We start from the raw sequence: 27,773 nt of genomic DNA, 5'->3' as shown, positions 1-27,773 counted from the left end.
AAACCGGGCCTTCTGTGATATGCCTGTAATATATACAAGTCACAGAGCCAATCCTGGTACATCAGAAAGATACACTGGAAAGCCAACATATTTTAACTTGTTTAGATGCTTAAATATAAATGGGATACGTAGATTTGAAATAAGTATTACCCTTAGTGTATCTTACGGATTATATTTTCTTAGTTTACTATATAGTCATTTGCAACTTCAACCAGTTTGAAAAGTAGCTCTTGCTGAAATACAAGAGATGGAGGACCTTGCTGTTTCGCATTACTAGCATTACAAAATACAAGTGTTCAGTAAATTAATGCTACAGATAAAAATGCATGGTTACTTAACAAACTAAATGAAAGAATAGTAAAGGCAATCAGGAAATGTTTGCAAATCTCAGAGAAAAATGTAATTTCCAATCTATTAAAATTCTTCATGGCATTGCTAAAGGAAAAAAAATTAGAGCAAGATATCTATTAATACGTTATTTGGAATTAGGAAGGTCATTCAGAAGAAAAGGTAATGTCTAAGTAAAAGTATCTCTCAAAAATACAGTACTAACTTCAGACTGAAGCTAGGTGTTTTGCAAGTGTTGCCTGCTGAGTATTTGAGGATATTTTTTGTTTGCTTACCTGCTGCTTTGAAGCAATCGCAGATTATAAGTCTTCTCCCTACTGAGTAAATGAGACCTGCTTTTTGATATTTTCCATGTTCTCCACCACTTGAAGAAGGGGTCTGGTTGTCAAAGAAACAGTCTGAAAATTAACAGTGCGTTTTCAAGATTAATGAAGCACATTAGCTTGAAAATATTAAAACCAAATTGATTTTAAACAAAATGAAAATGCAAAACACAGTTATTTAATTTACCTTTCTTGTGTGTGCTTTTATTTACTGAGCACTACTATCTACACAGTGTCTACCATGAATTTCCACATCCTTCCTTTTTATAGAATTTTTTCCTGATCCTAATTTAATTTTTATAAGCCTCTTACTGTTGCTGTATTTCCCATATCCCTTTACTATTTATCAAGAATTTGTATGATTCCCAATTGTAAATTTAGCATTGTTTTCCTTAAAAAAAGAGAACAGAGATTGTTACATATTTATACAAAGCACTAGAAACTAAATCCACTTATATCTAAATCCATAGATGGATTAATGAGTCAGTGCCTTAAAGACATGAACTACTGCAACTTTTTAAAAAAAAAAAAAAAATCACAGCAATGCACTATTCTGACATACAGTCGCAAAAGCCAGTTAAAGAGTTTGAACGATTACATCCTGAAACAAAATAGTCAAGACCTGTCATGTTTTCAGTGTAAGCTGAACATACCATTCCTGTTAGGTGTTACATGACAATATATGGCTGGTAGTGGAAAACTCTCTTTCTTTAAACCACATAAATAATTAATATAGAGCCCCACACCCAAACTGTATGTTAATTAATTTAAACGAATGCTTTAGATAGGTAATTCATTAGAGTAAAAAATTTAGATAGACATTGCAGTCTTAAGAGTTGGAAAAGACAACAGATATTGAGAATACTCCTATGAAAACTAACCTGGATTATATGAACAGAGAAACTATTGAGTGGAAAGAAACCAAACCATGAAAATCATTTACATATTAAAGACATGGTATCTTAAATAGAATTGGAAAAATCTTGGTAGATCATCAAGTGTTAAACACTGCATAATTTCTGTAATGCTGAATCAGTGGAGCATTTTCAGTTTATGTAGGTTTTTGTGCTCAAAATCCTCTATGCTGACATAAAAGAGCATAACACACCCAAAGCTGGTCGTTGGTCTCCTTTCTGTTCTTATTTCTACCACTGACTGGTGGTGTGACATTGTCAAGTCACTCAAGATTTCTTTGCTGTGGTTTGTATATGACTAAATGGGGAACAATCACTTTTATGTGCCTCATCTGGGTATTTGAGATTTGATTCATGTGCTTTGAGGACAACAGATGAAAGTCACTGTAGAAATATGTATCATATTATTTTTACTACATATAAACATTAAATGAAAATTAAAATTAGAATCCTCATACCATATAGCTGCATACCCATAATTTCTTCTAGGAAAGTTACACTTAAAAGTCACAAGGGACAGAAAAGGAATATCAGATAGATACATAACAATAGAAATTGATGTTCTAAGTATGTTTAAACTGTGGAAGTGTGGAAATTGTATGTTTAAGTCACTCCATAGCCTCAGCTGAGACTGGAGTTGACCATGACACAATGCGGGCTGCACTGTCAGGTACCAGTGCTGTGGCTGTTCAGGCAGTCCTCTGCTATTTTAGAAGCTGGATGAGTAACATTTCAGCTCTTCCCAGTGAGCTCCAGACTCTTCAGCTTGGTTGTTCTTGACTGGGTGTTTGTTACATTTTGACAGGGGTGTTGCCAAGGCATGGAGCCAGGCTTACTTTGGAGAAGGGTCAGGTCCCGTGCTGCTGGATGAAGTGCAGTGTACAGGAAATGAACTATCGATAGAACAGTGTGCAAAAAGCTCCTGGCGAGAACACAACTGCGGCCACAAAGAAGATGCTGGCGTTTCCTGCACACCTCTCACAGGTACTTCAATTACCAGTAATCACACAGGAAAACAGTGACAAATGCAGAGTTCAGAGCTCTGGAAAGAGAATTTTTAGAGCTTGCAGATGCACAAAACTCCACAGCTATAAAGTGTTCTGGCAGATACGGTGTGTATATATATATAGTGAAATCATGTAATTAGAGCCCACTCCTGTGCACTTGGCATGTAGTAAGAGCTTTGGGGATCAATATCTTGTGCTATTTCTCTTGCACTTAAGCAACTACATTATGCAACACTTCACAGCTGACTGGGTGCATTATGGCATTTCTTTCATCTTCTCATTAAATGACGCCTAGTGATCAGCACTAGATTCACTAGTCTAATATTCCGATCAGATGCAGTAAATGCAATGTTATTAATTTTGTTTTTAGAACAATAATGGGACCGAAGAAAAACTGATTCTTGTTTTTGTTTTTCCTTACTTGTTAATGACACAGATGGTGCATTAAGACTAACAAGTGGGAAAGGCAGTCATGAGGGTCGCCTGGAGGTCTATTATACTGGGCAGTGGGGCACAATCTGCGATGATGGGTGGACAGAGCTGAATACACAGGTGGTTTGCCGGCAGCTGGGATTTAAGTAAGATTACTTGATATTAGATATTTGACTCTTTGACTTGACAATGATGACAAACATTTACATGAACCCTACATTATTCAAGTGTCTGTTTTTTTTTAATATTAGCTGGGTGCTTCACAGAAACTACTGAGTTAAAATCCATTAAAGCCTGCTTCCCTCAGCCTCAAAGAGGTATTTATGGCCTCAGTTTATGTAGAAGAAAAAGCTTCAGCTGAGGCTGTGATTTGGCAGCCTTTATTCATTGAGTTCTCTCCAATCATCTTTTTGACTAACTGAGATTAATGCATATGCTACAGAGAAAAACTGATTTGTGTATTCTATTTTGCCTATAGAAGTTTGATTCTTCAACATCTTTGCTTGTCGAACAGTCATTAAAAATCACAGACATTTTCAAGGTACAAGTCCTTCTGGATCTAGCTTAGAAAAACCCACAGTCTGGCCCTGGAACACTATTACATACTGAAAAACATATTTCAGAAAAAAACCCATTAGTTTTTTGTGCACTCTTCACTACTCTTCCTACTGCGTGTGGCTACAAAGATACGCTCTCACTAGGTCATTGTTGTTCTGCTTTCAGATTATAACAGCTCCCATTAAAAAAAAAAATTTCTAATTTTCCCCCAGACTGTGACATTTAAATGTATATATACTAAGAACATGCTTTAAGTCCCAAAGTCAGTGAGACAGCCATATGCTCGGTTGAAGGGAGGCCTTAAAGATATTACATACTCAAGTTTGTATTAATGTAACAGTAATTCCTTAAAAAAACATTACCAAAGAAGCAGAGTATAGTGCCCTCACTGATGTTAATGCTAACTGAACTTGCTCTCTCACAGTTAACACTGTTTACTGTTACTACTTGAGAAACCTTTATTTCTTCAGAAATAATAGTTTCCTTTCTAGTACTTAAGTATCACATGCCCTCTGATCACTTTGGACCAAAACGTTATGTATATGTATGTTATGCAGGTATGGAAAAAGCGTACCTGAGAGCTACTCAGAAGGAAGCTCTGGGCCCATCTGGTTGGATGATGTCAGCTGCTCAGGGAAGGAGGCAAACCTTCTGCAATGCTCAAGGAGAGAGTGGGGAAAGCATGACTGCAACCATCAGGAGGATGTCAGGCTCATTTGCCATCCAGATAACGACAGCCATAAACTCTTACTCGGTAAGGCATCTCTTTGGTAAAGTCAAAGTATGAGTATTGCGGTGGGCGCAGATCTGAGCAAAGTATAGTATACTTAAGGACACTCAAAAATCTTAGTATTTGGCAGATGTGTGCAAAGAAGAAACAGGAAGGGAAAAAAGCTCACTCTTCTCCTGAAGATCATATGAACTAATCAAGCTTTGTTTAAAGGAACATAAACACCCAGAAGATTATAAAGATCAACACAAATTTGAAAGGTACCAAAGTCAGATTCCAGAGATCCTGTTCTCTCAGTCTTCACCAGATTTCAGACTGATCTAGCACTTCTTAACAGCATATTGCATTTCACTCGGCACTCTCCAAATTCTAAGTAGCTGTCTCATGCTATCAAAAGTTGGAAATGTACCCAAGCAGTGAGGAATATAAATCAATAGTATAGCCTCCTATGGCCTTACATTCAGACAATCAAAAAAAAAAAAAAAAAAAGAGAGAGAGAGATACAGAGAAAAAGGGGGAGTTCAGAGATAGCAAGAAGGAAGGGTGAGAAGCATGAAATTATTTCTGTATTACCACTGCCTAGCATTTAAATTGTGCCTGGGTGAAAGGGGCCCACTTGCTGACCAGGACAGAATGGTACTACAAACACAGGTTAAAGAGCCAATTTCAATGTCAAAAAGCCTACAAACTTGTATGAAAAAAGAATAAAAAGACAGATAAGAAAAGTAATGAGAGAAAAATACTAATTACATAGTGGCACTGTAGAACAAAATACATCCAAATATTCTGAAATCCACATGTAGATAATTAAACAAGAATTCTGGCTATCAGATATGCACAGTTAAATTACATGGGAACAATAGGTTGCTCAGCAAATCTGAATAACAGGTTTTTTAAAATTTGCTACATACAAAGCTTGTGGCTTGTGAGTAGGTAACGTTTTACAAAATTCTTGCCGGTATTTTTTAGTTTACCCAAGTATATTATAGTCAATTTTGAAATTAGAATTATAACTAGTGGAGTTAGAGTCACAGCTTCTACTGAAATGTAATGGATTTGTATGCCTGGGTGCTTGAAGTTCTCTGGACAGTATACACTGAAGGTCCACCCTGCAAACTAAGACATTGATTTACTGCACGACATTACTACCTGTTGTAACAGCAATCAGCACTTCCACGTATACTTTTCTAGTCCCTCCCTCTTAATACTCTTTTTCTTTATAACCTTTTGACTTTTCACAATCCAATGACTGTTTCATGTTGCAGTACAGTTCCATTCTGTGTAGATGATGTCAAATCGTATTTGTTAGAAAGAATTTTCTCAGACCAAAAATAACAGGAACTCAAATAATGACTGCTGTCTTTACAGATGCAAACCATCTGTGCTGCTTTGCTCAAATTCCTATAAAATATAATCTGAGCTGAAAGAGGTCTGGTTCAGTTAAATGCATCCATATGGTAGCATTCTCACATCCCCCATTACCAGAAAGTTAGAGTAATTTTGTGCTCATAAATATATATATGTATGTATTTTCTAAAACGCAAGAAGATAAGATAACAATAAAATGGCTATGCTGTATCATTAATATCCCATGCTTCTAGCTGGGTAATAGAAGTATAATTTTCACCTAAATCATATTCTTCCAGAGTAACACATGATTTCAACAAGAAAACGAAGACAGTGTATCTGACATTTCCTACAAGATTTATGATTGGAAAGTGGACAAAGAATCTATTGTTACCATTTACTCCCCAGCCTTTTAAAAAGCCTATTTTCTCCCTGTAAGGATGAATTCAGTGGAAAAATATGAGGAATTAGTAGATGATATGACTTGAGGAAATACAGGCATTAAGGAACACAAAAAATGAGACAGAATATACTACAGTGACTACAACACCACTTGTTTGGTATGCAAGATCATGACAATGTAGCTAAACAGAAAGTTGGTTAAGTTAATTAATGTAACTGCCTGGACAGTAACTTCAGTATAAACAGTATGCTTTAAATGACATCTGAAGCAAAGAGACTTCAATTTTGTTTTCAAATCTTTTCTCTTTTAATTAATGACTTAGGCCAGATTTAACTAGCTCTGATCCGGAGTAAAGTTTGGTATACTGAAGTTATTCATACCCTGAATTAATCTGAATTAAATTTCAAATGCAAATGTCTCAAAATACTGCTTTATTTAAGAGCATAATTAAGTAATTTCTCATCCTTACAGGGTTAGAAGAAATAAAGAACAGGTTAGAAGGATGAAGAACAGTCTTTCCAATTATTCTAAAAAGAAACACTAATTAGTTATTAAGGATTATGAAGTATGACATACTAAAAGATTTAGCAGGTGATTCTCACTTAAACATTATAAAGAGGCCTCAGAGGAATTCATAACTGTTTTAAGGCTACTGGCATCGCTAGCATGCTATAAAGGAGTTTTAATGTAAGTGAGAATCAAATATGTACTTTGCCTAATGATTCAAAAGTAACTACAAGCCAAGCACTGAATGAACCATGATTAATTATGTCTGACTAATCCACATAAGTGAGATTTTGTATTATGAACATATCTGAATAAGCAATCCATTTAAATTGCTAGAAAAATAATCACACATTAGTCTAGAATAACACGCTGTGGAACATTATGCTATCACACAAAATACAGTATAGAACATATGCATAACGGTAAGAACTGAAGTTCAACACAATGTTGCACTTTTTTTGCTGAGACAGTGGTTAAAAAGAGTGGGAGCAACCAGTAGAATGGATTTATGAACTGAGATATAGTTAAATTCACCCATAAAATTTCTGCAAGGAAAACATGCCCAGCTTATACGGGTATCACATCAAAGATGTCTCTGGTGTTTTCTGCCACTAGTGGGAGAATTGTTCTGTGGTCAAATTCTGAGCTACATCACATATTTGTAGCAAATGAAGGAACCAGGTGAACTCTGAAGTTCAAAACACAGTAGTAGCTGATATTTGTCTTGTAATTTGTACAAACTGCTTCCTTTTGCCAGACAGGAAAAGTATGACTACTGTAACAGCTGGTACTACGCTTGTTCAACATTAACATCAGTTGACCCTATATACTGAACGTGATGAAAATGACTTAAAGTACTAGTTCTTGCTTCTGTTGACAGCAGTAATTTGTTCCCAGGTCCTCCCATCAGGCTGATGGATGGTGAGAATAAGAAGGAAGGACGTGTAGAGATTTTTATCAATGGCCAGTGGGGCACAATCTGTGATGATGGATGGTCTGATAAGGATGCAGCTGTAGTCTGTCGACAGCTTGGCTACAAGTAAGAAAACTCATTAAGCTGTTTTTCAAGTTATCGGTTTGCTGTATCTAAAAATGTTAAGTTTCTGCAACTGAGTATCATCAACATATGTCTGATAACATAATATATGCCTTTTAAAACTTGTCTGTTTGGCATTCTTTTAGAAAACTGTATTTATACTATTCATGTAAGATGTAGTAGGCTATGTCTTCAAAATAAGTATCCATCAACTAGCATAATTTGGAAAAGGAATTTTAATATTCAAAGGCATATCACAGTCTGACTGGCAACTGAAATGCAAGTTAATGCTAGTTACTACAGGTTTTTTTAGAAGTTAAATATTGCAAATTACTAAGCGAGTGACTAAATACTATATTTTATTTGTCACTTATGGTGCTGCATGTCTATATGATATGAATATATTACACCATTAAAAAATGTTTTTTACACTTAGTTGCAGTAATGTCACTGAGAAGAGAATGTGATTTAGTGGATCTGCTCTGTGCTGTTTGCCACTTGAACTGTTCTTAATTTACTTCTTTCATCTACTGTTTTCAGACTTCTAAACATTTTTTAAAAGAGTGAAATTTTTAGTTTGGAAAAAATGAGGGAAACAACATCTAGAAGAGCACAGATGATTACATATTCTGCGAACTATGCAGATTCTCTGTTTTCTTTCGGATTTTGTGTGACAGTTCCATGTTTCACCATATTTAAGTGACGATTTTCATTCATGTAACGATTTTTATATTGAGTCCTTTTTAGTCAACGCAGAAGAACTTAAAGTACCTAAATCCTCGCGCTTTAGTGATTTGACGTAACAGTATACATAGAAAAACCTTGGGGAATTTACAATGCCTTTTTCATTACATTAGCAAACAAAATACAAATATTCAGAACCTAGACTTTCTTTACCACAGTTTAATGAAATTGTCTGGATTTTAGCTAAAATTTGAGAGGTGATTCTTGTATTGTTTTAAAGAATTCTTGATCCATTTTCATTGAAAGATATAATTTTGCATATTGTTAATATTTATCTTTTGTGAACCTTTATGATGACTTTGAAATCCCTATAGGTTCTAACATAACTGTTAAAATTTTTAATGAAATACAGAACAGGTCAGTGTACACTGTCACAAGGTGTGGATATGATTTCTGCAGATTCAGATGTAGGCACACCAGCTACTGACCTTCTAGTTTCATGGGTTTTTTTTCCTCCATTTACTGATGTGACTTGACTCAATGTAGCTTGGAGATTTGATAAACTGTTATACAAAGGATTATGGCTTCAGCCTGCATGACAGTAATTTGAATAAGCTTAATTTAATATAGGAATAGACCTGACAGGCCAAAACCACCCTCTAATTAAAGGCACAGCAATGTGTGTCACTTTTGAACTAAGTCACTTAATCAGGCTTACATCACTCATAGGTATCCAGAAAAAATTGCTTAAGAGCAGTAAAGATAAAACAACTACAGGGCAGTCATATAAATAGCAGAACTAATATGAGCTGAAAAATCCAGAACACTAGTGAAATACAACAGAAAACTAGTCAAATGTATTCTCCGATTGTATCTGTAAAGAAATCTGAGCTTAAGAAATACAAATCAAGTTACCTGTTTGCTCTATCTAACAATGTAAAGTCTGTACAACCACGTATCACCAAACGATGTCTGAACACATAATGTATGCCTTTTAAAAATTTTCTGGTATTCGTTTAGTAAAGCATATTTATAAGTAGTAGCAGACTACGGCTTCAAAAACTACAAAACTTGACTTGTATTATCTCCCACTGAATCATTCATTTAGTCTGCTTCATCCTCAGCCTCTCTAGCCTTTTATGTTTGTGTGACAGTTGGCTTGATTCTCAATTTGTGTCATGTCAGAATGCGGGGTTAAGATTATGGGATACAACAGAGTACATGTTTCCTGAAGGACCAGGGATAGCCACATTTTAGAAATCTAAAATTAGGTTCCAAATTGGGAGAGCTTGTTGGAAATGCTGGATCTTGGTGACCCTATGTCTAGACAGTTGCATTCCACAAACCTGACTATACCATTAGCTGCCCTGATGAGCTGTAATTGCTTCTGGGCCTAGGAGTTCATGCACAGAGCTTTTTGCTGAAGTTCAAGTTATATTCAGTGGTGACTTGACTGTTCCAAAGCATGGCTGGGGCTTCTGGGTTTGTGCACCTGAGCTTGAGGGATGACGAATGTTGTTTCTTTAAAAATAAACATGTTATGACCTTTTCCCGGGAGGAATTCAAAAAGCACCCAATACTGAAGCTGACATCAGTTTTCATTAAGACTGATCACAGAACTAAACAGTATCATTCAACTCCCTTTACAATGCCGTGTTTAATTCTCAAGTCTTTCCTACTGGGGAGTTACATTCCTTGGGGAAAAAATTTCACACTTTTAATATAACAAATAGGAGAAAAGACTACCTTAAAAAGGAAAACTTGTGTAAGCAAAGGGTAAACACTGAGAAAATGGACTGAGTTTTTCCTGCACATATTATTCGTACTGTCAATGCTTATCTGTACATTTATTTTATGAAATCCTGCTTTGGAACATTCTCAGCCATTTACTAGGGTTCATTCTGAGACTGAAATAAGAAAATCCCCGAGTTGGCAAAATCACTAGGTTCAAAGCAATCCTAGTTTTAAAGATGTCACATTAAGCCAGTTTGTCAAATTCACAGTTAATGTTAGAAAAATGTAATATAAAGAACATTAGAAAACAGCCCTATTAATTGGCTAAAACCAGTCATGAAAACATCATTAATAGCACCCTAATCAAAGTATATATGTAGCAGGATAAACACTAAGAGAAAAACACACACCTTTTCTGAAGTACTATGTGATTGGGTTTAGCATACAAAAGTATTTTGGTAGAATGAGTAAAGAGCGAAAGATGGTTTTAGAAGCTTTTGCATTTTAGTGAATTAAGTGGCCCAGTAAAATTGGACCCCTTTCATTTAGGACAGGCTTATAAGAATGCACGTGCACATACCCACCGCCCAAATGAACAAATTTTTGGAGCATTAATGGCATATATTATCTATTACAGGAAAAAAAAAGTTCTAGGGTAGTTGGCCACCTATAATAATCAGCTGAATTTTCTGATTAACAGTATTACGAATAACGATAATACTGCATCTGAAGAGCTCAGCATGTTATTGTGTATGGCCCTGTGTCTGAGGAAAGCTAGGCAATACGGCCTGAAGCCACCCTTCTCTCTAGGGACAGATCTGAGCAAGCAAAAAGGTTATTTCTCTGATGGTCACCTGTGCATAAATAGCTGGCTTGGAAAGCAATTAAGGGACACATACACATTTGTTAAGGGTGGACTAAAACCAGCGGTAAAACCAGATTCCAGCATGTAGCAAACACATACGACTTAACACTTCTACATTTAGAGATCTACCTATTATATGAAATAATCTTCTCTACTAAGCTGCACTCCTTGTTCTAGAACATAATGATTTTTACATTTGTTTCATGGTAGATGTTCTGTTTAAACAGTGGGTTGTTTTTCTTTTTTTGTTGAGTGGGTGTGGACACACCTTTCATAGCAATTATCAGCACAGAGATTACGGAATGCACAGGAAGAGATAGATAGCTTTCATATAAAGGTATGAAGAGTCTCTGCAGTCCAAGTCCCATGATTCAGTTCATGTCAACTGCAATCCATAAGTTCCTCTAAGTTCCCTCCTTCATCTTTGTCTCCACATCTCTTTCACCTAAAATATTTACATATGCGACCTCACAGATGTCAGAGTATCCTTTGAGATTTATCTGTTAAGCCAATGGAGGCAATGCTCTTATTAAGTAGCCAGTAAGAATCTGCAGAGACAATTGTATACTAAACTGCAATAAATACCTCTCTGGGAAAGGCTAGGAATACTGTGGTGATTCACAACAAAGCAGTTTTCAATATCCTGAGGAACTTCAGAGCAATGCCCTTAAGCAGAAACTTTGTTTTTTGACATAAGAAAACAAGGCAAGAACTTGCAAGGAGTGCCTGTACTGTCTCACTATTTTGTAATACCATACATTCGCACATCAGCTGCCCACAAGTATTGAAGAGTTAGACTTTTTGTTTTTGTAGTTATCTGTAATCAGAGCATTGTTCACAACAGAAAAATACTTGAGGCAAGAAGAGGCATATTGCTTGTGACTGACAAGTTACATCACAGTAAACTCATTAGGCAAGGATTGTTCTATACTGGTTCCAAAGTCAGTTAAGGCTTTGGATTATCTGGTAAATACACACTAACCATGGAAATTCAAAATGTGTAAGGACAGTTGACCTTGTGGTATCATCTTGTCAGATGTTTTGCATACTTCTCCTTCCTGGCTTTTTACAATTCACACATTCTAACCAACATTCCCTACTTAGAAAAACTGCCCACCTACCCTTCAATACCCTTCAAAAATCCGAACAGGCAAGGCTTTCTGTGTGCAAGTTTGAAAAAGGACGAAGCTTGTATGTACTACTTTCATGTTTCAGTTATATGGATATGGGCAATTGATGGCTGGATTCTTTGAGTTTGATCCAGCCACACTTCTAGTATGACAAAGCTTTGAAGATGGTATGACAAATCAAAATTCCTCCCCACAGAGAACCCCTAGCTGATGAAGGGACATAAAACTCTTTATGCCATTCTCACCTATCTTCCCCAACACTGCACTTATTAAAACAGATATAAAAAGAGATGTAAAGGGAGAGAAATACTTTCTTGCCCAGTACATTTTTGTTGTTAAAATCTCTTTCTCTACTCCATCATTTCACTGTACATGCAGTTACCCTTTTGTATACATAGAAGTACTGTCCTTTACAATATGCAGTTGTCACATACCCTGTAAAATGGAAAATTATGATACAGTGCAACAGTTTAGTTACCTAGTATTCAGTATATTCTTATCACAATAAAGTAACAGTAAATTGCTCTTAACTGATACGTAAACTTGTAGTTCAGACACACCTAGAGGTGGCTGCCCCACTTCTGTGTATAGCCAGTTGGGTGGTCTCTACTCCTAATTCTTTGACTCTTAAACTGTATAGAATAAAACATCTATTTTTCTATTAAGAAGCACTATCCTAAGTAATTAAAAATAAAAAAATCTATCACAAAGTTACTAAATGAGACACTTACGTGCACAAGTCACATTGGTTTTTTTTAATTGCGTTTGTTCACCTACTCCCTCATTTGGGAGAAAAGTTCATCATTCCAAAGAGGTCATTCACACAACTGACACTGAGATCATTGCTGAAGATGTATGGCATGATGTACAAGCTATAAGGGTCAGGACTTCAAACCCTAATAAAATGTCCTAAGTCCAACATTTAAATACTTAGGTTTGACACTTATCCTTACACAACAATAGGATTATCACACCGCCCTTTGTAAAGTGCCTTGAGGCCTATGTATGAAAATGCTACAGAAGCACCAAGTACAGGGTTCCTCCCAGGAAAAGGTGGGTGCTGAGACTGAACTGGGTTCAGTCTTTCTCCAATTATCTTACAGTTTTAGAACTGTGGGGTGCACTTCAAAAATGGCATGGTAACAAAGTATGTTAATACTTATTAACTACTAACAGATCTGTAAATCATATCTCCTACCGCACTGCAAATATACTGTATTTAACTGGCCCACCTTTCTGAGGGAACCAGACCAGAAAAAATTATTTTTAGCATTCACAGATGCTGATTTTATATGAGGATTAAAGAGATTATGGAAAAGCAGCTTTCACATGTTTTGCATTATAGGTATTTGTAATGCCATTACAGTGTAAAACATTTTGCATAGTGCCTTCTAACTAGATACATAAAAGTGTTTTTTAAACATTAATGAACTGTAGCAATGTTGTTACACTTGTGTTTTTTTCTCCATACCAGAGTAACAGAGGCAATGAGAAGAAAAGTTGACATCAAGTAGATGACTGACAGGCCTTGGAATAAAACCTCAATATCTTATTCACTGAAATACTGCAGAGCCAGTAGTGAAAAATGTAGAATAATGCCTCAAAATGTTTAATGAAAAAAATATGCTCCGTTTCCAGAGGTCCAGCTAGAGCAAGAACAATGGCATATTTTGGGGAGGGGAAAGGCCCAATCCACGTGGATAATGTGAAATGTACAGGAAATGAGAGATCCCTGGCAGACTGCATTAAGCAGGACATTGGGACGCACAACTGCCGTCACAGCGAGGACGCAGGGGTGATCTGTGACCACCCAAGCAAGAAGGCCCCCGGGAACAGCAATAAAGGTAAAGCCCCATTGTAAGTGGCAGACCAACAGGCTGGGATGAGGAACTGTCAGGGTAGGAAGAGATGGATGTAAACAATCCCACCTCACAAAGGAAACAGTTCTATCAAAAGAATTATATGAACAAAAGTGGTGGGAAATCCTCTCTGCTTACACTGTGCAATCTCATTGCTGTGCCAGCTGCACAAAGGAATCAAAGACTATTCAACGATAGAGGGTATTTCTCTACCATGGTTTACAGCAGCCATTTTTCTTAAGTTGTATGAGGGATGTGACAATGCAAAAACCTAGACAGCTACTTTCAACTTTTCAAGGTATAGGTTATCTTCAGCTGAGGACTGAGACCTGTGTGGCATGCCAAGCTCTGCTTCCACTTACATGAAGTAAGGAAGAATGCTATAAAAAAATCCCACTTAAGAAGCGGAGCACAAATGTGTAAATTGCTCTGTGACCGCAGTCAAAAGATCTCAGCTAAAAAGAACTCCTAAGTCTGAGAGAATTCAGTGCATTTTCCCTGAGCAAAATTTGGTTGTTAAAGACTACCATGAAACACAGAATAACTTCAGCCTTGGTGTTTGGGGATTTTTTTAGTTAGCTCTCATTGATTGGCTACTTTTCATTTGATTTTAATGCTGCCTACATGTCCCTTTCTGGTTTAGATTCTCTTGCTTCTGTTTGTGGATTGAGGTTGTTACATCGTCGACAAAAGCGAATAATTGGTGGGAAAAATTCTTTACGGTAAATATTTGCTAAAGACAAATAATTTTGAATATAAAACTTCTAAGACATGTATTTGCCATAAGCAGTTTCCCTAATTTATAGTTTTATTGCAGGTTTGTTGTTTGTTTTTCTTTTAGCTTGTCATGAGGTAGAAGCAGAAATATATTCAAAGTAAATTTGGTAGGAAATTAAAAAATATTCATTGATATTGCAGCATTCATTGAAAAGCTGTAAATGCTTATGGGTTTAGTCCTTGATTGGGTTAAATTTCTTACTTTCAAAATAGCCATTTTACTTTTTTTTTAAAGTATATCTTGATATCAGGATGTGAGCTATATGAAGAGAGCTATGATTATAGTACAAGGTTTTAAATGCTACCTACACTGAAAAAAAGGCCTGGGTATGATTGACTGCCTAAGAGCTGATTTTTGTTCACAAAATACACTCCTCTGATGACGACACAGCTATAAACCCAGGTTTTTTGTTAACACTTTGTTCTTAGCTTTTAATGACATGTTTACATTTAGTTAATATAATCAGATTAATGAAATACTACTGCTACTACTACTAAATGCTATGATATGAAGTATAGGCTTTAATTTTCTTAACAGTTGTGAGTAACTACAAAAAATACATATTCATAGAATCTTACAAAAGGGATTGCAAAAAATACACTTACAGTATCATTACATGTCATTGCGCAACCTATTTCAAAGTACATGCACATCATCAGTCAATCCATTTTAAAAAAAGACACTGCTTAAGTGGAGAAGCTTCAAAGAACAGTAACAAGAGGGAGCCCAGAAAAGCATTTAAATGCAGTCAGACAGAGCAAAGTAGTATTACTTGGCTTAGTAAAGAGACAAATGAGGGTAATAAATAATGCATTGTACAGAAAAAGACGACTGAGAATTACTGTCTCAGAACATGTGTACAAAGGACACTGGATGAAATGAAACAGTAACAAATAACAGATTGCACAATTAAGTCAGAGCAAGAAACTATCTCATAATAAATAAGCACAGGGGTATTAGATGAAGCAAAAAGGTGAGAGAAATCCAATAGTGCGCTCAGAAGTGCTTCAAAAATCAAGAAAAGGAACATATGAACAATATCAGAAAAGGACACATTGTCACAAGAAGTCATGAAGACAAAGAACTTGACAAAGTTCAAAAAGGAACTGGATACTTACATTCATACCAGGAAATCTAAAGCTGTCCCAATTACGCCATTTTGGGAAGACATATTAAATCCCATCTTCCAAGACTAAAAAATGTCTACATTGTTTTATGCTTTATGGGAAGTAAATTCCTCTACCTTACTTTAAAGCATTTGGCACTGGCAACTCTGAGAATCCTATCTCACTGGACTAGATGATCCTGGGCAGCTCTTGTACTCCAGCGTATCTATTCAAGTTGACAGTAGTAAGAAAACACCTAAGCCTACCTGTTGCTTATTCTTGGATGTTGCTGTGGCTTACAGGTGCATTTCTCTCCCTCTCCCTTCTCTCTGATTCTGTATTTTGCTAATCTATTAAACTGGCAAAAAATAACCCATCCTGTCTTCATAGGCCTGCAAATATGTATCCCAGATCTACTATACAAAACAGACAATCACAGGCTGAAAAAAACATGCTAATCTATTACTTGTGCTTTCTACAGTTGCTTTAGACCTTTTGGTTTGCCAGCTTCCCTTTTCAAACAGCTCAGGACTGACAAAGATATTAACCGAAAAGATGAAAGGAAAGGATGCTGGGTTAAGCTTTTCACGAAATTCCCTTCTTTCCCCTCTCCAGTTGACAGGAAGTTTCTGGTTTGTTGACTTGGATGGTGTTTGGTGAGGAACCCACAGCATGTATTTTTGGCACAATGAATGCAATCCGAGAAGGGAAAATTAAAATAACTGACAGTGGGAGGAAGCACTCAGAGTGCTGGATGCCCAAACAATCCGTAAAGTAATCCTGAGCATTGTTAAATGGAATTCTGAATGCTGCAGGAATATAAAGGTATTCTCAACTGCTACTCAATAAATAACACAGGCTGCAAGCTATGTCAGTCAAAGAAACTAACTGGATTTACATTCAAGGTAACTACAAGCTACCTTACTTTTCCATTGTTGTACCCCGAGCACAACGTCTTATGTCCTCTGTAGGGGCGGCTGGCCATGGCAGGTTGCACTCCGACTGAAATCTTCTCATGGTGATGGACGACTCTTGTGTGGTGCAACTCTCATCAGCAGCTGCTGGGTCCTCACTGCTGCACATTGCTTTAAAAGGTAGGTCTCTCTTCAATAGTGAAGTGCATTTTCAAACTGTTTTGTTGTCCTGGGTATAGGCAAAAACATTCCACTGAAAACCGTTCCAAAGAGTTGGCCTTTGGTTTAAAAAATACCCTACCAACAAACCTCCTTTCCCTCCAAAGAAAAACAAACTAAAAAACTAATACATTGAAATTATTCTGGGTGTCATCATTCACAAGACTTATATTAACAACTTCAGCATTTCCATGAAAAAGTATAGACCATACTTCTGACATTTTAACACAGCTTTCTGTTCCAACAAAACTGCAGCTTATGGCTCTCAGGTTATAGTGAAGACAACTGAGCAAACATTACACACAGGACAGTATTTCGAATTATTTTTGGTAATGATAAATATTGGCAGTGATAAGACATTTTATTGTAACACTGCAGTGAGTAGATGAACTAGTCCCCCCCAACCCATTTTAGGGTAAAGCACTATTATATAGTCTAATAGGTAAGTAAATCTGTACACTGGATGCTAGCAAGACCAAGCTGTTTTCCCTATTCTTCACAAATAGGCTAAAGCAACTACCTTACTCTGTTATCTCACAATCCATAAAGAATTGTCCTTTGCAGCCATCTAAACCAAGGTCCCATCCCCTTTAACAAAGAAGTAATTGTCTAAGTGGTTATACTGGTATAATTCTCTGACACTGGCACCTAAGAAAACTATACCAAATTCAGCTCCTTTCCACATGTTTAGCAACTGGTTTCCAACTCAAACGCCCTTGTAAATCACACTATCTACTTGGTCTAACTTCTGCAATTCTCAGTAGTGAGCTATTACCTAGCGTTTTAAAATGTCTTTTCCTATTTTTGCAGAAACAGATATTCTGTTACTATATTAACTATTCTAAGTTACTATAGTATAAAAGCATCAACTTGCACAATAAGGAAGCAGGTCTGGTACTTTAAGCTTTCAACAGCAATTATTTGATTGGAACCCTTACAAAAGGTTGCAGTACAGGCTGAAATAAAAGCATAGAACAGCAGCAGCATTGCTGTACTGAGGACATTTGCTAGAATTTACTGAAGTGGGCTGCAAATGTTTTAACTTTGACCTTTGAGCTTCTCCCTTTGCACACTGATAACTAAAAAGAAGAGTCAGGTAGACTTCTACTCAAATGGAGAGTGTTACCTTTGCTTAACACCAGATGCACATTTTTCAATTTCATGTTTCATGAAAATCATGAAGGACTTTTCTTGGTAATATTTCAAGCTGAAATGGTCAAACTCAATAAAATTTCTGCCTATTTCTACTGATGTCCCTGTTGTTTCTGTGGAACTATGAAAGCACTTCAGTTGCTACCATCAAAATTTATAGAAAATGGCTTCCTATTCCCCTGCAATTACTAAGGATGCAACTTAAGCTCTTGAGAAAGCCTTTGATTAAAGGTTTGAAAACAAGACAATCTTTCCTGTTATTTTACCTCAAAGATCTCTCTTCAAGAAAACAAAAAGGGGAGGTCACAGGAAGCCAATTATGTTTTCTGTGTGCAAATCAAGATCTTAGTTACCCAACTCTTCACCTTACTAGAATGCTTTCATAAAGTTTGGTGAAACAAGTTTGTATTTGCTGTGCTTCTTACAGAAAGCAATTCCCACAGAATACATTATGTGTGCTTCCCAATGGCTTGCTGACGTAGCTGGGGCTCATTACTGAATGTGCTGCCCAAGCATGCCCATTTTGGATACTCTGCTGAACACCCACATGATGGGGCAGCAGCATGGCTGGAGCCATGTACACTGTGATACTTTGAGATGGGTGCAGCAACTCAAGGGTCTGTTACAGGCTACCCTTAAACTGTTCCATGTGGTCTCGGGGATCCAAGTATTGCTTTGCCTCAGATATTGCATTTAAAACTGCCACCTAGATCCAAGCGTGCAGCCCCAACAGCCTGTAGATGCACTACTGTTTACTGTAAAAAGAGAGGAGGCACCTTTAGCTCTAAGTTGACATTGGACAGACTGGGACGAACTTCCTAATGATCTCAGAATGATTTTAAGGGGCTAGGTTTCCAAGAGCTATCTATAGATCAAGCGCCTTCTTCACATATTTTCCACAGACAGAGAAAGGCCAGTATACCGTTTCTCATATCCTGGAAATTGGAACACTGCTTAAGTAACAAAAGTGGGCACATCTGTACTATAGATAAAAATTAAATACAATTTTATGCATGATGATTACAATTGTTCACCAGTAGTATAGCAGCATTCCTGGTTTCTGTAATTTCATAGACACATAATTTAAGATCAAAAATTGTTTGAAGCCACCCATCTTATTATCAAGTTTTGTCCTCAGTGGTTCTGACAGCTATAGGGAATTTGCAGGTCTATACATTAAAAAAAATATTAACTTTGGATAATTAGAAATAGGAAGCATAGAAAAACCAGGAAATTATAATTACCATGATGTAATGTTAGGAAATACTGTGTTACTTGAACATTGTACTATTCTATTAATATAACTCTCATAGAAGTCCTGCTTTGGGCATTTCTGAATGCCCATGTGTACTTCAACATGGTCCTAGTAATTTTATTTTGAGAACTAGGGACCCTGAGGCACAGTGGAACCAAATACCTAGTAAGAAACCAGAAATCAAAGTAGACGCCAGAGTTAAAATTCCGTTTTCTCAAATTTAGCATGAATGGTGAAATGAATTCAGGTGTGCCTTCAATGTCAGTACATTACTTGACTGGCAGCAGGATGATATTGGCATGGTGGCTGATTATTAATCCATCCTCCCGCTGGCCGGGAAAGAAATCTTCTAGGAAGTGCCAAGATCAACATTGCCAGGCTGCACTAGAGCTTAAAGGCACGCCCAGCCATCCAACAGAGGGGTAATACCCTGAAAGCAACATCATTTTCCACGCATGAAGCACTCCCAGACTCCTCCTCTGCCTCCACTCTTCAAATGTGAGTCTGTGTGGTGGTTCTCTGCCATTTCATAGGTGACTTTTAGGTGCAGAAGACTGGACACCCCTGAGGTAGACTACTTCGCTTTTTTTATGTACCGAGGCTCTATTACAATTTTTCCATATTTGGCAAATACAAAGTACTACAGGGGAAGAAATATAATTGTATACAAATGAAAAAATCAGTTTAGGAAAGCCTTATGTGTGTGAATGTGCACAAAAATATGGTAAATCTGTGCAAAACCTGCTCATTAAGCTTCTCACTAGAAGCCTTGTAGCTATTAAAGTTTGATTTATTTGCATGAGAAGCAGCACTTCTCATTCTATTAAATGTTTAAAAACAGTACCTTTAATTAAGATAAGCTTTCCTGGATCGCCTTTCTTCATTATTCTACTATAAATGACCATCATCCATAACACAGAAAAACAGCAGGAACTTATTAAAGGGAACACTGTTCCTTTTGTCAAAATCAAGGATGTAACTGTAAATAGGAGCAGCAGGTTTTCTACTATACTATCTAATATATGGCTGACAGGAGAGCACTCGTTATCACTAGTCAAAAACATTTTTCCTTCATGCCCAGGCTTACGAATCAAAATAAACAATTAAAAATCAAGTTCCTTTGATTATTAAATCAGTTTAGGAAGGAAGTGTGTTCGTTTCTCATCTAAATTACAAACACTTAATCCATTTGTGGCTCTGTAGTACTCTGACTTCCATGAGGTTTTAAAAAAAAAAAATTAATAAACCACACACAACCCCTTCCTCCCTTCAAATTGCATTAAAAATAATGGATAGAGTATATGGTAAATCCTGTAACTTATGTTGTGAATAAGGCCTATAAACTAAAATGCAGAGGCACCCATTACATTTAAAAAAGAAAGATTTATACCATGTAAAATTACCTTTCTCTGCTTGAGAGCCAGATTTCCCTTGCATCACCAATAAGGCACATCTGCAAAGTACTGTGATTGTGTTTATTTATACAAAACCTATATGCCAATTACTCAATGGTTAGCTTAGATGGGCAAATATTTATTGAAGGCAAAAAAGCTTTCATAATCCAGAAACTATCAGCATACCACTAATACGTGGTTTGCTGCACAGAGCAAAAAGTGTATCTATAAATTATAAGAAGAGTATTTTCAGTGACCTTTTGAAAATGTTTTTGGCAGATTATGTCAGGCAAATATATATTTAATGCTAATGACCTTATACATTTGTATTCCAATGTAACACTCAGACACGTACCAAAAATTATTAAGGATATTGCTTTCAAATATTCAAGGACCAAATTTAGCAATACATTCTAGGGTACAGAATCCTATTTACGATAGCTTTTAAAGGCAATGAGATCAACAGTTACAAACAATTGCTGTAGCAAAAGCTATTAAACTATTTAATATTGCTTAACTGGCAATGGAAATGGCATAATTTTACTTAACTAACTACTTAACTACACTTGATGTATCATTCAGATTCTTAAGTAGAACGTCATCATGCAGTTAAGAAATTTGACCAGAAAAAATATATCCGAGATGTCAGTGACAAAAACAACTCTTCCATTTACTTTAGTGAGGGTTTTGCATCTAAGTTAGAGTAATTCAAATGAAAATATTACTGCAATAGTACCTAAAGTACTTTCAGTACCAGCTTCCTTTTCTAATTTACTCTGAGGAAAATACATCTTACAAAGTTGGCTAATGCATCAGCCAAGATTGTTTGTAATCTTGGCCTGGGCAAGACACTAGAGAAGTACTTAGTTGGCTGTACAGCCCATCACAGTGTTATTACACTCTTTACAGTCTGAGCATTACATCTGTTCTGTAAATAGATTTTGTAAAAGGGAAACACCGCTTGATACTGCACACCCTGACCATTCAGCTACCTGCCTCTACAATAACCTTGTTCATTTTGAAGATGGGCACAGGATTTGTGCTGTCAGTGTGTAAACATTCTATAGTTGGGTGTTTTATTCCTCTGTTTCACAAGTTTCACAGAGGACCAAGGCATTGGTTAGCTTACATAATAAAATGAGCTACCAGGGTCTGTCAGTTTGGTTTTCATAGTATATTCAAACTGCATCATATACCATAGTAGCATACTTTCTGTCAAACAATCAACATTATGGGTACTTCCATGAAAAAGATGGCCAAAGTGATCAATACACTTGCCCTTGATGTGGTAGTTTCTCTTGCTGCAACCAGTTCAGAAACGTTTAAGGTGTAGTTCTAGGAAATACATTACCTATGAGGTTACACAGCCTCCAAGTGAAGAGAAAAAAGACTATTTAATGTATAAAAATACTGAACTACAGATGCAACTTTCTGCAGAACACAAGATTAAACTCAGGAATCAGATTAATTTCCCTACCAATATTTTCCATAAGTAGAGGAATAAAAAGTACTTTCCCCCCTAATTTGTATATTTATATAAAAATGTGTTTCTAACGTTGAATGCAATGGTTTTGCCAAAGCATTACTGGAAATTTTTGCACCTGGGCCAGGAAAATTTGCTTTCAAGTCTATCTGTATGTAAACATGCTAAATTAAACTCTGAATTATAGTTTCTAAAAATGCCCAGAAGCAATAGCGAGCAAATATATAAAACCTATTCAGTACAAGCTGGTACTGAAATGTACCAAGCATTTTATTGTGAAGATGCACAACTTATGAAAAAGTCACTTTCACAGAAATAATACTAGAAGAAAGCTGTGCTAAGTAATGCCTGTACCATGCAGTATTTTAACATACTGAAGAGACGTGTAGCCTTACTCCTTGCTGTATTAAGGAAAGCCCGATAGACGGCAGAAGAAAAAACAAAAAAGAAACTCACCCAAGGTCACAGATCAGATCACAGCACTGTAAACACCCCCCTGCTTTCCAGCCAGTGCCAGATTATACTTCTGTTCGCTCCCACATCATAGCTCAGAGTAACAATAATAGTAGTTTAGACTGATATCTAGTAGACTAAGTGTCTCACCAAAGTATGGTAAGATTAGCCTTTTCTGATGCAGGATGTGTAGCAACAGTGACCCAGGAGGGGATTCATCAGTGTCAGAGCAGAAATTCTCAGTAGGCAGCAGAAGGCAAAGATTCGAAAATCTATAGGGATGCAGGATTTAGGCTGTCCCTGATGTCATACTTCAGATGGCCAAATACAGATGGTTGTATCTAACTCCAGCAACTAGTTAACACCTGACAGGCTTTCTTACTCTGAAGAATCTCCTTAAAGGCAACAAAAACAACAGCAATATATCAGCCAACCCTACTTCATGGAATTTTGCCATTTATTTTATCAGGAAAAGAATCAACTGTGAAGCCTTACTGAGCTTTTAAAACTGGCAAAAACCACAGAAGATTACCTAGAAAAGAGAACGTGAGATCTAGCACAACAGAGAGAGAGAGATTCAAGGATTTGTTTTTTTAAAAAGCTTATAAAGAAATACCTCTATTCTAGAAACTCCAAGGGACTGGAGTCAGAACGCCTGGAGAAACAAGATTCATGCTTCTGCCTTTTGTTAAGATGTTTTTGTCAAGTTATCTAAGCCTCTAGAATTTCTCAATCAACCTACAAAGCAAGCTTGAACACTGTTCTAATTTCAGTACTTATTTGGAGCATCACAATGATGTTAGTACTCAGGTTTTCATTACAATTCCTGGCAGTTTGTGTTACCCTTACTAAATACATTTATAATGTACACCTCGCTTGCACCTTTGAAATAAGTGCCAGTCATGGCAGATGGCCGTAAGAAACCTTGCCTGTGGTAATATACAAAAAAGAACATAGGCCAACCTGAAACTTCAGGAGAAGCCTTTTTTTTATATTCTTTAGGATACACTTGAATGTCAATCTAAACATATGAGAAAGCGTTTTTGCTCTTTTAAAAAAACTTTTGGTACCATTATTTATAGGAGCAATAAAGACCCTGATCAAATCTGTTTGCATGCTCAGGATCTGACTTTATATGAGCCAGCCCTATTTGTTTTCACCTCAATCTTAGGCATGGCAACAACACTCGGAACTATGCTGTGCGAGTTGGAGACTATCATACACTGGTACCAGAAGAGTATGAGGAAGAAATTGGAGTCCGACAGATTGTGATGCATAAAGAGTACAGGCCTGACAGCAGCGACTATGACATTGCATTGGTGAGGCTACAGGGGCCAGAGGAACAGTGTGCCAGATTCAGTACCCACGTCTTACCTGCTTGTTTGCCGTTAAGGAGAGAGAGACCACAGAAAACTGCTCCCAACTGTTATATCACTGGATGGGGTGACACAGGTAAAAATGATTTCCAGCCTCAGGTAACAAGATTGGTGGCTGCTTACAAAAAAAAAAAAAAATCAAATACTTAAGAAAATGCTCAAAATGGAAGAGTTTTGCTCTTTTCATGTAGCAGAATATTTTCTTTCCTGATGCTTAACGAGGAACGACAGCACTTTGTTTACTGAATTTAGTTTGTGTTTGAAAAGTGGTGATTAACCGCATCACCCTAAATCACAGAACCAGTCAGTAAAATGGCCTCATTAAGATTGACAAGCATGAATGAAAAGCTTATTTGTTGCCAGACACAACCTGTGCAGCAGCTTATCACCTCCTGCCTCAGAACATAACCAACAGCTCAAATATATTTAAGGTTTTTAAGGTAAGTACAATGAATATTTTAGAAAGGTTCTTTAAATTACACATTTCAATAGAAAAATGGATATAAAATATACACATAATAGAATTTAAAATAACATTTTTTAGCCTCTCTTGTTACCACTGACATTTTCAGTCAGCAGTTAGATTTAAATAAGAGAACATCCTGCCAAAATTTAGGAGAGCCACAATGCAATCTGCAATCCAGGCTTCTGGAACAAACTATCTAGTCACTTTTTAGGTCAGTACAAGATTCTTCCTCTTCAAAGGTCTTTGTCCTTTCAATGTTTTACAAATTATTAGGCATGTTTTGCTTTTATGTTTTCATGGTGTTGCATACAGTGCAAGAGAGCAACCACACTTGGGCTTTTGTTCCACCGACTCATTCAAACTGGCAAGGAAACAAGGCGGCAAGGCCAAATATCAATTCTTCCTCTTTACATGCATTAATCTGTGTGCACAGATGTCTGGGTCACTGTACTACAATAAAGGAGACAGACGTGCAGGGTGGGGTTTTTTGCTGAAAAGAATTGCTAATTCATTGCCTAGCTCTGTCTAGCTTTTTACACAATTCGCTGAAAGTTCTGCAATACTGTTAACTTAGGACATCTATTTAAGGAAACATTAACCACTGCAATAATTCACTTCATTATGGTAAGAAATTACATCATTGCAGTACTTCAGTTGAAATTTCACACTTACTACATGAATCATAATTACTTTAAAAGTATTAAGATTTTTACTTAAAAACATCCCCCAACACTGGCTTTAATTTCCCATGTTTCCAAATGAAAAAGAGGTGCAAAGCTAATGAAAAAAAGCCAAATCCTGACATTTTCTAAGCAGAGCACTGCTTATACAATGCAGGATTCACTACAGATCAAGAAAACCGAAGGACAGGTTCTGGTCACCCCTAAAAAATGAAGATTCCTTTTGGACAAAAGTGCCATTAGTACTTTGGTACATACAAGTTATCAGGATCATAAAAGATTCAAACGATACTGCTGATCTCTACCAGAATGCATCTGGGCTCAAAGCTTGCATGCACTTGCCAGGCATAAGAGTGATGGTTGGCTGGATGCTCTACTCTGAAACCGACAGAGGATGCAGCACCTGTGAGGCTGACCTAGACTAGATTTGAACTGGTAACCTAGAAATTATTTCTTTCTATAGTTTAAGTCTCTACTGCTCAAGACTCCCAAAAATAGCTTCCCCATTTAAGTATTAAGGCATATATTCTTGTAGAAGACACAAAGCATGTTTGGAACAAAACAAACTCCTGGCTTGGAAAGACCCAGTGAACACAAGGAGTAAAGCTACATCTTAAATTTTAATTTTTTTTTTTTTTAAAAAGGATCTATATTCTGTATTTACAATATCTATATAGATTTGAGTATTCTATTCAATGCACAGTAGATTTTTTCAGTATTTAGTCTTGTCTTCAGTCATTTTATTTAATGACAAAACAGTGTGAAGGACTGACAGCAAAAATTGGATTAAATCACATTTACATTCACAAGACCAATCACCCTAATCAGACAATAATTTGGGTACTCTTTTCAGGAAGGGCTTATTCAAGAACATTACAACAGGCTGCCATCCCCTTACTTCCCAAGAGGGTATGTGAAGAGCGTTACAAAAGAAGATTCACAACAAGAATGCTCTGTGCTGGTAACGTACAGGAACAGAAACGTGTTGATAGCTGTCAAGGAGACAGCGGTGGACCACTGATGTGTGAACGTCCAGGGGAAAGCTGGGTTGTGTATGGTGTGACCTCCTGGGGCTACGGCTGTGGAGTGAAAGATTCTCCAGGTGTCTACACAAAAGTATCATCTTTTGTACCCTGGATAAAAAGTGTGACCAAACTATGAATGTCCCTAATTAAAATGAAACTTTGTTAATAATGTTTGAGGCAGGACAACAGCACAGACAGTGCACAGCTAGGGCCCACAGTGGGTAGAAACATATTTTCCAGATTCATGTGTTTTTCTTTTTGTTAAATCCAAGCTGTATACACACACCTTTCCAGTTAGGGATAACTATCCAAACAAAATACCTCTGTGTTAAGGAAGTTTATATATTGCATGAACAAGTTACCATGTATCTAAGATAAGGGGGAAGAGTCATAGCCAGCTTACAGTAACATTGAAGCAGGACAGCTGGAGCGTTCACTGTGTGATTCACTGCCCACAGGAAGACTGTAGTAGCTCCAAGCTATTCTCTAGAATTAATTACAGATTTCAAAACTAATCTTTATTGTAGTTTACTTAATCATTTCTTGACCATTTTCCTATTATTCCTATGATCTTACATGCAGCCCTCCAATTTTGACTCATGTTTCATTAGCTAACGAGACCATTAGCAGGTTGATTCTTGGTAAGTAATTCTGAGTATGCATTAAAGGTTTGAAGGAATATAATTGTCAGTAATCAGATCCCCAGCTATTCTGATAGCTGTTCTCACAGCTTAGTGTGCATAAAGTACATTCCCAAGTAAAATGGGTAGTACACTGGAGGTTAGTTTCCCTACAAACATCCTGCACAGCTGCAAGAGCTAGATCAAAAACAAATGACCTCTTATTTTCTTTCCTCTAGACAAATATAATTTGTCTTCTTTCTGAAATTTGTAATTTTTGGCACATACAACATTTCAGAGAGAATTTACTTTTCCTCTTTACCACTAGCTGTCAGTACAGTATCAGGCTAACAAATATCCCAACCCTCTCATTGCTGGTTTTGGAAGGTTTTTACTCAAGTAACACTAAGAAACTGTCAATCCTAAAAGAGAAAGTTAAAGGTACAGACAATGCAAATACTGGAGATGTTGAGCCAAAACCTGTCTGAAAGGTCTATAAAGTCTTAAACTACTATTTTCTACAAGATAATGTGTAGACAACTCTCTCTTGCTTAGTTGCAGTACTGGTTCAGACTGATCTTACAGGAAAGGTGAGAGTTAGATAGTATTCAGTGACTTTTAAAGTACTAACACATCTTGATTCCATTTCATTCCTCTTACAAATACTGTCCCCCATGCTATGAAAACCTTAATGGTTTATTATAAAAAATGCACTGATAAAAAGTTACTCTCGACATACAAGGCAAATACAGATCGACTTACTATCCTTTTTGAAAGGGCCACCCCATTGAACTTTCACACAGAACACAGGAAGTAATCACCATCTTAGTGCAACACTAATGGGTATCAGTCCTGAAAATATCTGTGACTACAGTCAAAAGGGAGGTGGAGAGTTCAGTGCTACCTCTATGATCCCTGTGGAAGGCCATTCTGACTACCTGCAAGCATGGTCTACATACCACACTAACAAACATG

General features: G+C 36.8%; 1 protein-coding gene across 1 annotated transcript in view; it reads left to right on the top strand.

Moving 5' to 3' along the window:
* Positions 1–26,314, top strand: part of PRSS12 (protease, serine, 12 (neurotrypsin, motopsin)) — a gene marked incomplete at its 5' end in the record, with an annotated part of 33,305 nt that extends 6,991 nt beyond the window's left edge. Inside the window, 9 exons of the mRNA XM_010282068.1 lie at positions 2,391–2,569; positions 3,029–3,170; positions 4,140–4,336; positions 7,467–7,608; positions 13,657–13,862; positions 14,521–14,599; positions 16,733–16,855; positions 23,803–24,083; positions 26,007–26,314. Of these exons, the coding sequence (XP_010280370.1) occupies positions 2,391–2,569; positions 3,029–3,170; positions 4,140–4,336; positions 7,467–7,608; positions 13,657–13,862; positions 14,521–14,599; positions 16,733–16,855; positions 23,803–24,083; positions 26,007–26,314 (1,657 nt within the window). The remainder of the gene's footprint in view (positions 1–2,390; positions 2,570–3,028; positions 3,171–4,139; positions 4,337–7,466; positions 7,609–13,656; positions 13,863–14,520; positions 14,600–16,732; positions 16,856–23,802; positions 24,084–26,006) is intronic.
* Positions 26,315–27,773: the final 1,459 nt, after the last annotated feature.

This window comes from Phaethon lepturus, unplaced genomic scaffold (assembly GCF_000687285.1).
Source record: "Phaethon lepturus isolate BGI_N335 unplaced genomic scaffold, ASM68728v1 scaffold37702, whole genome shotgun sequence".
NCBI classification, from domain to species: Eukaryota; Metazoa; Chordata; class Aves; order Phaethontiformes; family Phaethontidae; genus Phaethon; species Phaethon lepturus.
The sequence above is the reverse complement of the archived record's forward strand: the minus strand, read 5'-3'. Positions and strand labels throughout refer to the sequence as shown.